The 9439-nt window shown below is 53.7% G+C and overlaps 1 protein-coding gene across 3 annotated transcripts in view; it reads left to right on the forward strand.

The window, feature by feature from the left end:
- The window catches only part of KASH5 (KASH domain containing 5), a 27882-nt gene that overhangs the window by 4429 nt on the left and 14014 nt on the right, over window positions 1–9439 (forward strand). For all 3 annotated transcript variants that reach the window (XM_017500557.2, XM_037728494.1, XM_037728495.1), the window contains 7 exons: window positions 2838–2942; window positions 3446–3632; window positions 4110–4174; window positions 6485–6551; window positions 6796–6957; window positions 8101–8218; window positions 8530–8580. In XM_017500557.2, the coding sequence (XP_017356046.1) occupies window positions 2838–2942; window positions 3446–3632; window positions 4110–4174; window positions 6485–6551; window positions 6796–6957; window positions 8101–8218; window positions 8530–8580 (755 nt within the window). The remainder of the gene's footprint in view (window positions 1–2837; window positions 2943–3445; window positions 3633–4109; window positions 4175–6484; window positions 6552–6795; window positions 6958–8100; window positions 8219–8529; window positions 8581–9439) is intronic.

Here is a 9439-nt window from a genome sequence, read left to right on the forward strand (position 1 = left end):
TGATCTCGGCTCACTGCAACCTCTGCCTCCCAGGTCCAAGCAATTCTCCTGCCTCAGCCTCCCGAGTAGCTGGGACTACAGGCGCCTGCCACCACACATGGCTAATTTTTATTTTATTTTATTTTTCGTATTTTTAGGAAAGACAGGGTTTCACCATGTTAGCCAGGATAGCCTTGATCTCCTGACCTGGTGATCCACCCACCTCGGCCTCCCAAAGTGTTGGGATTACAGGCGTGAGCCACTGCACCCAGCCTAGGGCCCCTTTCTAAGAGCCTTCCAGGCATCCATGGCACAGTCTGCGCCTTTTTCTCCAAAACCCCAGGCCTCAGGAGGCTTTCCAGATAGGAGGGTCAAAGGCAGACACCGGGGCGTGGGAACCAGAGGGACAGGCTGTCTAGTGATGGCCATCTAAACTTCACCTGCACCAGCAGAGGGCGTGCAGCAACCGGGATCCGGGTGGCAAGAGCTGAGCCAACTTCGAGAGGCTCCGGAAGGAAAGGTAGGAACACACTCAGAAGGAGAGATGGAGACAGAGGAAGGCAGAAGGAAAAAGAGAGAAATAGCAGAGGAAGGAAAGAGAAGGCTTAAGGAATGGAGACTTGCTGAGATACGGGAAGAGAAACACAAAGACGGGAAAAAACGGAAAAGGGACGTGGAGGTGGAGAGATAGGACATGACGAAGAGAGATTGGGATAAAGATGGAGAGAAAACACCAAAGAAAACGTAAAGAAGAAGCAGGGACAGAAACACAGAGTAGAGAGATAGGGACACTGAGGAAGGAGATCTTTATCAGGAACAGGAATGACATCTCCCTGGGGGAATCCTGGGGTGCAAATTCAAACACATGCTGATCCTCAGAGCCCGCACGACCTGGTGCCAGTCCTGGGTTCTGTTCCCAGCTTAGTTCTCCCTGGCAAGCAGCCCTGGGTGAAGGATCTCACTGGGCCTCAGGGTCCTCATCCATGTAACATGGGAAAGACAGTGAGAGGGTTTAGTGCAGTGGCTCATGCCTGTAACCCCAGCACTTTGGGAGGCCAAGGTGGGCGGATCACTTGAGGTCAGGAGTTTGAGACCAGCCTTGCCAACAAGGTAAAATCCCATCTCTACTAAAAATACAAAAATTAGCTGGGTCTGGTGGCAGGTGCATGTAATCCCAGCTGTTCAGGAGGCTGAGGCAGGAGAATCACTTGAACCCTGGAGGCGGAGGTTGCAGTGAGTCAAGATCGCACCACTGCACTCCAGCCTGTGCAACAGAGCACGACCCATCTCAAAAAAAAAAAAAAAAAAAAAAAACCAGAGAGGAGAAAACCAGATTGGGACTAAAGCCCTGCCTGGTCTCTCCTATCTGTGAGTTCACATGCCCCTTCCCAAGGGCCAAATGTAGGAGCATGGGTTCAAGCCAAAGGGAGTACAAATTTCACTCACTACAAAGAACCCTGGAAGAGTTAGGGGGATGAGAAAGGTGGCTCATGTTAAACAGGGTGACCTTTGGCAAGTTCCTGGTCTCTCTATACCTTAGAACCCTCATTTGTAAAGGAGGGATAATAATAGAATCAATTATTATTATGCTACTAGACAGTTCATGTAAAATGCTCAGAAGAGGCCCGGCCCCTACTAAAGGCTCAGTGTTCAGTTGTATTCTTGAGTCCCCACCACGTGCCAGGCCCTCTGCCAAAGCCTTTCTAGGTTTTATCTCATTTTCTCTCTAGGAAAAAGGTAACACTAACCCCGTTTTCCAGAAGAAGAAACTGAGGCTCAAGAGAGATTGAGTCAGTTGCCCCAGGTGCTGGCACTTGTCTGAGGCCAAGCCTCAGTTGCCCCCTGGATCTACCCAGTCCTGCAGCCTATGCTCAGTGCGCCACTGCACCCAGCTGTTCAAGGCCGGGCCAAGAAGCCTAGAAGGTCACTTCTAGCCCTTGAGAGAGGCTGAGCCAACCCAGTGGCTCCTGCAGTAGAGGCTCTCTTCTTATATGGAGCATTTGTTGAGCACCTACTATGTACAGGTGTTATGGCTACAGCAGTAGACAAATAGACCCCAGGACATGTGCATGAGTGTGAGAGAGTGTGTGTGTATACATACACATGTGCTTCACATACACAGTTAACTCAGCCCTGGTGAGGAGGATCACTCTACCCACCCCCTATTTTAGCAGTAGGGAAACTGAGGCTCTGAGAGAAGAGACTTGTCCACAGATGAGCAGCTGGACTCTGCACCCGGGTTGATCTGACACACTAATCCAGCTCACAACCACTCCCTCACTGCCCATCCTTCCTGGTTTACCCCATCCCTTCACGTCTCAGCCCCTGGCCATGGGCTCCAACAATGCCAGCCTTGCCTTGGGGATGCAGGGAGGAGAAAGCACTGGTCCCCAGGGTGGGCTGGGAGACCGGAGATGCCGCAGGCGGGATCGATCTGGGCTGCCCACACATTATTGGATTGTTCCTGGCTCCTGAGCCCCCTTCACTCTCAGCTCCTCCCAGAATTCTCTCTTCTTTGCCCTCCCCTGCCCTGTCCGTCTCTGAGCCCAGCCTAGGAGGCTGGAGAGGTGAGGAGGAGAGGATGATCTCAGAGCGTCCTTATCTGGGCTCCTAAGCCAATTGGACACAAAAAGATAGCAGAGGGGACTTCCTGGTCTGAAAGATGGGGGAAGTGGCTCAGAGACCCTCACATTGTTGCCCCCTCCTGAAGCTTCCTGCTGTTCCGCACCAGCCCTAACTGTAGGTGCTCTGAGTGAATTTTCTCCCCTCTGCAGAGCCTAGGAGGCTGAGGACCCGGGGTCACCGCTTTTCCTTCCTCATTCTTCTCACTGGGGAGCTGGGCCCTCTTGTCTCCCCAGTGTACCTCTGGGAGCAGCCTGAGGAGGCGAGTCTGGGAACGCCACTCAGCTTGGAGGAGCAAGTACTCAACTCCACATTCGACGCTTGTGATCCTCACAGCACAGGTGGTGGGGGCAGGAGAGGTGCTGGGGACCAGTGAGGGCAGGATAGGGATGGAGGCTGGGAACTGGGGAGCCTCAGAGAGAAGACTGGGCTAGTGCCCCCCCCTTGGGGATATTGTAAGAACAAAGTACATGACTGTGGGCAACTTCAGGAAGAAGAAAGTAAGGGGGTGGTTGGATGCCTTTTAGAATGAGGAAAACTTGGGGCTATTGATGAACGAGGGTAGAGTTTTGGGGTCTTGGGATGGGGAAGGGAGGCAGCCACCATGGTGGGGTGGGGCATGGGGTGCTGTCCTCATATCCATCCCCTTTGGTTCACCCTGTGATGGACAGGTGAAAAAATTGACTCAGTGGAGGGGAAAGGATTTGCCCAATGTGTCTCCACTGGGCCATGGAGCAGGAGTGCCACCAGCCTAGCCAGTGACATCCTGCTCCCAAGCTGCTGCCATTCCATACCCACCACTCCCCACCTGCCCCAGACCCCCTCACTTCATGCTCTGTCCCAGGCACTGTGGCTGTGGCCCAGGTGCTGGCCTACCTGGAGGCTGTGACAGGCCAGGGCCCCCAGGATGCACGCCTCCAAACATTGGCCAACAGCCTGGACCCCAATGGGGAGGGCCCTAAGGCCACCGTGGACTTGGACACATTCCTGGTTGTCATGCGTGACTGGATTGCTGCCTGTCAACTGCATGGGTGAGTCCCCACACCTTCATCCTCCTCTGGGAAGTCCTTCCTAAGATCTAACCTCATCTCCAATTACTGCAGCTAGCATTCTTTAGGCCTGAGGACCTACTGTGTTTGGAATGAGACTGTGGAGAGAAAAATGAAGAGATGGGATTCAGAGGGGGTAGATAGGGAGTCAGTCTGAGGACAAAGTAATTTGGATGAGGAGGCAGAGGGGGCCTGGGAGTCAAAACAGGGTTAGAGAAGAGAGGAGCTCGGGGGCTGACAGAGAGGTCCCTCCCCATCTCTTCACCAAACCCAGCCCTTTCCCCTCCTGCTTTTCCATCTGGCTGCAGGCACTTGCCATCTGGCCCCATCAGCCTCCCCTGTGGTGCCAGCTCTCACCTGACCTCGTCCCCTCCTCCCACCTGCAATCCCCCTGCCTGTGGCTGGTGAGGATTGAGGGGTGGCTACAGGGGGGCTGTAAGCCTCATCCCTTTGATACAGGGGATTAGAGCTAGAAGAGGAGACCGCCTTCGAGGGAGCCCTGACCTCCCAGCAACTGCCATCTGGTGAGATTTCTATATATAGAATGAAGCAGGCAGGCCCTGGGTCAGACAGTGTGGGGACTTACCACCCAGGGCAGAGCAAGGGATAGGGTGGGAACCAGGGACCTAGTTGGGTGAGTGTGGCTTTCTGGGTCCTCCGTCCCTTCCTTCCCTGAGCTTCTGGGGGTTTTTTTCTTCAGAGGGTGGTTTCCAACTCCTCCTCCTCACACCAGCCCTATTAGAGAGGCCTACAAGGCCCCGCCTACCTCTGCGCCATCATCATTAACCTCCTCCGCCTCACTCTAATCCAGGCACTCAGGCATACTGGCTCTGCTGCCCTACCTTGAATGTGCCTCACTTCTGCCCAGCACAGGCCCTTGCTCAGGCTGTTCCCCTCCAGTCCTCAATCCCCACCCCAAGCCCACTTTCGACACCTTCCTTCATCCATCACTCCTCTGGCAAAGGGCAAGCCCTGGGATGCCCCTGGCTAGAGTTCCTTGCTCCGTGCTCACTCCTAGACTTGCAGGCCTTTCCGCTGGAACACGAACCTGCAGAGGAAATCTGATTATTTAGTTACCCACTGGCCCCTGGGTTCAGTCGGCTGGTGTGCTCACTGTTATACCCCCAGGACCTCACACTTAGGCAGTGCTCCGTAAAAAAGTGGTCATGATCACATGCCCACGCAGGGAGCCTTGGCCTCCCAAAATGCTGGGATTATGCCAGTATTTTGGGAGGCCAAGGTGGGAGGAACATTTGAGCACAGTAGTTTGAGACCAGCCTGGGCAACATAGTGAGACCCCATCTCTACTAAAAATTAAAAACTAGCCAAGTGCAGTGCACACACCTGTAGTCCCAGCCAGGATGCTGAAGCAGAAGGATCACTTGAGCCTGGGAGGTTAGAGCTGTAGTGAGCCGTGATTGCACCACTGCATTCCAGCCTGGGCAATAAAGCAGGACCCTGTCTTTAAAAAGGCAGAGGAGCAGGCACGATGGCCGATGCCTGTAATCCCAGCACTTTGGGAGGCCAAGACAGGTGGATCACCTGAGATTGGGAGGTCGAGACCAGCCTGCCCAATATGGAGAAACCCCGTCTCTACTAAAAATACAAAATTAGCCAGGCATGGTGGCACATGACTGTAATCCCAGCTACCCAGGAGGCCCAGGCAGGAGAATCACTTGAAACTGGGAGGTGGAGGCTGTGGTGAGCCAAGATCGTGCCATTGCACTCCAGCCTGGGCAACAAGAGCAAAACTCCGACTAAAAAAAAAAAGGTGGTCATGTTCCATTTCTCCAGCCATACATACAAAAAAGAAAGTGGGGATGGAAGTTCTCTTTAACTTCCTTCATCAGACTTGGGGGCCCAGGGAGGGCTGTGAGCAGAGGAGGGACTAGAGGCCAGGAGGCCAGAGAAGAGGCTGTGGTGAGGGTCCAGGAGGAGAAGGCAAGGGCTGGGGGTGAGGAGACAGAGAGGAGGGGTGGAGCAGAGAGAGTAGGGGGCAGGAGGGAGAGGTCTGGGCTCTGCTAGACTGTGGGGGTGACAGGGAGTGAGGGAGCCAGGTCAGCCCAGTGGCTGGGTGGCCAGTGGGGGTTGTGGGAAGGGGAAGTGCTGCCTAATGTTGGGTGTAAAGAATGTGGGGGGCTGGGGTTATCTGGGAGATCCAGCCTGAACTCAAGGTAGAAGACAAGCCAGAGGGCTTTACAGTCTAAGAGCCTGAGAACCTGTGAGATCCTCTAGAGCAAGGTGAGGGTGGAGTCAGATGGACAGAGGGCTTTACAGTGGGTCTGATTGCAGCCTGAGAGCCTGTGAGATCCTCCAGAGCAAGGTGAGGGTGGAGTCAGATGGACAGAGGGCTTTACAGTGGGTCTGATTGCAGCCTGAGAGCCTGTGAGATCCTCCAGAGCAAGGTGAGGGTGGAGTCAGATGGACAGAGGGCTTTACAGTGGGTCTGATTGCAGCCTGAGAGCCTGTGAGATCCTCCAGAGCAAGGTGAGGGTGGAGTCAGATGGACAGAGGGCTTTACAGTGGGTCTGATTGCAGCCTGAGAGCCTGTGAGATCCTCCAGAGCAAGGTGAGGGTGGAGTCAGATGGACAGAGGGCTTTACAGTGGGTCTGATTGCAGCCTGAGAGCCTGTGAGATCCTCCAGAGCAAGGTGAGGGTGGAGTCAGATGGACAGAGGGCTTTACAGTGGGTCTGATTGCAGCCTGAGAGCCTGTGAGATCCTCCAGAGCACAGGTGAGGGTGGAGTCAGATGGAGACCAAGCTCATAGCCCTGGGGCACCTTACATTTAAGGGTACTGTGGATGCCAACACCCTCTTGTCTGTCTCCCTCCAGGATGCCCAGAAGCTGAGGAGCCAGCCAACTTGGAGAGCTTCGGAGGCGAAGACCCCAGACCTGAGCTGTACCTATCCTCACATCCCTCCCTGACCCTCCTGCCCCAGCCCTGTGCCCTCCAGCCTGCCAGGCTTGGGATCCTTCAGGGAAAGGAGTGAGGGACGGGGCTTTGCCAACAGCTCAGGGAGAGCAGAGGAGTCTCCTGTTTCTCTTTCCCCAAAAGAGCCACATCTCCCCACCACCTCAACCTTAACCTGGGGAAATAAGGCAGGGGCTGTGGCCTGTGACCTCAGCCCCTTCCCTGCCCCTAGGCCAGCCACAGCTGACCTGCTGAGCAGCCTGGAGGACCTGGAGCTCAGCAACCGTCGTCTTGCTGGGGAGAATGCCAAACTCCAGCGGAGCGTGGAGACAGCTGAGGAGGGGTCAGCACACCTTGGGGAGGAGATCTTGGCCCTGCGCAAGAAGCTTCGCAGGTGGGCTACACTCCACACCCACGCTCCCCAGCACCCCTGCCTCCATCCTCCTTGCATGGCCTAGCCTCTATCTCCTATGCTTGCTGTAGGCATCCTGCTCTGTCTTTGACTCTGTATCTGTCCTTTCTTTTCCCTTTTCTGTATTTTATCTTTTGTGTCACTATCCCTGGTTCTTATCTCTCACCCTCTGTTTTGGTCTTTTTATCTTCTCCTAGAGGGTTTAGACTTCTTTCTCTATTTTTTTTTTTTTTTAATTTGAAACGGAGTCTTGCTTTGTCACGCAGGCTAGAGTGCAGTGTCATGACCTCAGCTCACTGCAACCTCTGCCTCCTGGATTCAAGTGACTCTCCTGCCTCAGACTCCCAAGTAGCTGGGACTATAGGCACCCACCACCACGCCCAGCTAATTTTTGTGTTTTTAGTAGAGACAGGGTTTCACCATGTTGGCCAGGATGGTCTCGAACTCCTGACCTCAGGTGATCCACACGCCTCAGTCTCCCAATGTGCTGGGATTATAGGCATGAGCCACCACGCCTGGCCTTTTTTTTTTTTTCTTGAGATAGGGTCTTACTCTGTCACCCAAGCCACAGTGCAGTGGGCATGTTCACAGCTCACTGCAACCTCCACTGCAGTCTACTCCTCTGGGCTCAAGTGACCCTGCCACTTCAGCCTCCCAAGTAGCTGGGACCACAGGTGCACCACCATGCCTGGCTAATTTTGTTTTATTTTTTGAAACCTGGTCTCAAACTCCTGGGCTCAAGCCATCCTCCCACTTCATCCTCACAAAGTGCTGGAAGTACAGGCCTAAGCCACTGCACCCAGCCTAGACTTCTCTCTTTGTTCTTCTCCCCTCTCGGATTCTCCTAATCATTTGCCCTTTCATCTCGCTGTGCTTTATCATTCTTTATGTTTTCGTGGTTTCCCTGTTTTAGTCTCCTACTCTCTAGGTCTCTTTCCCACCTCCTCAGTCTTTTAAGTTAAAACTGGGTCTCTGTGCCAACATTAGGTCTCTTCTTTTCTCTCTGGGTCTCTCTTCCCGCCCTCCACCTGGGATCTCTCTGTTGCCACTGTCTCTTAGAATGGATCTGTCTCTGTGCTTCTCTGCCTTCCTCTCATGTGGCTCATCGCCTCCACCCCCATTCAGCACCCAGCAGGCCCTGCAGTTTGCCAAGGCCATGGATGAGGAGCTGGAGGACCTGAAGACTCTGGCCAAGAGCCTGGAGGAGCAGAATCGCAGCCTTCTGGCCCAAACTCGGCAGGCGGTGGGTCTGGCCCAGGGGAAGGAAGGTGCCCTCTCTCTTCCTTGTTTGCTGGAGTCAGAGTAGCCGAGTGTGACTATGGAGTAGGAAGGGGCAGAGGTCACCCGGCTTTCTCCCTCTCTTCAGGCCCTGCTCACCCTAGACTTTAACCTACGTGCCATCCTTCTCATGACAAAGGGCTCCCCAGACCCATTCCCCCAACCCTGTCCTTCAATGACCCAGGCCCTGGTTGTGTTCTCAGGGGTGGGAAAAGGACAACATGGGGGCAAGGAGGCTGGAAATGAAGCATTTGTCCTCTCTTTGGGGTTGGTTAGGAAAAAGAGCAGCAGCATCTGGTGGCTGAGATGGAGACTCTACAGGAGGAGGTAAGCTGAGGCCCAGCACCCACCCCCACCCCTACCTCAGTCCTTAGGGTCTTCTTGACACTACTCCCTTCTGCCCCCAACACCCCAGCAGCCTGCCACCAAACAACCTTCAGCCTGCTTGGGGAGACCTCAGAATGTTAGTAGTGTGGGAATGTCCCTGAGGTCACATCACACCATGGAACTGCTATGGTTGACAAGAATATGGGACATGAGGTCAGTTTACATGGGTTCAGGCTGAGGCCACCTACATAAACATGGACCAGTCCTTCCCTTCCCTTTGCCTCAGTTGCCTCACCTATAAAGATGAACAAAACAGTGGCATCTGCCTCACTGGGTTGTGTGAGGATTCAACCAGAGGATACTGTAAAGTCTTGGGCACGAGGTAGGACACATAGGATGTGCTCACCAAGAGTTACCTAGCATTGTTTATATGTTAGTATTTTTTTTACAGTGAATGAAACAGCCAGGCACACTGGCTCATGCCTGGAATACCAGCACTTTGGAATACCAGTACTAGCTTGGTGGACCCATTTAGCCTAGGAATTTGAGACCATCCCAGGCAACATGGAAAAACCTTATCTCTACAAAAAATACAAAAATAAGCCAGGCATGGTAGTGGCAGCTGTACTCCATCTACTCAGGAGGCTGAGGTGGAAAGACTGCATGAGCCCAGGAGACAGAGGTTGCAGTGAGCCAAGACTACATCATGGCATTCCAGCCTGGGTAACAGAGCAAGAGCCTCTCAAAAACAAAAAAATAGAATTTGAAGTCAAAGTTGAGTTCAAATCCCATCTCTGCCACTTATACAACAGGCAGCCTTTAAGCGTGTGACTTCTCTTTCCCTCCTTCCCAAGCCTTT

Source organism: Cebus imitator, unplaced genomic scaffold, assembly GCF_001604975.1.
Source record: "Cebus imitator isolate Cc_AM_T3 unplaced genomic scaffold, Cebus_imitator-1.0 Scaffold266, whole genome shotgun sequence".
NCBI classification, from domain to species: Eukaryota; Metazoa; Chordata; class Mammalia; order Primates; family Cebidae; genus Cebus; species Cebus imitator.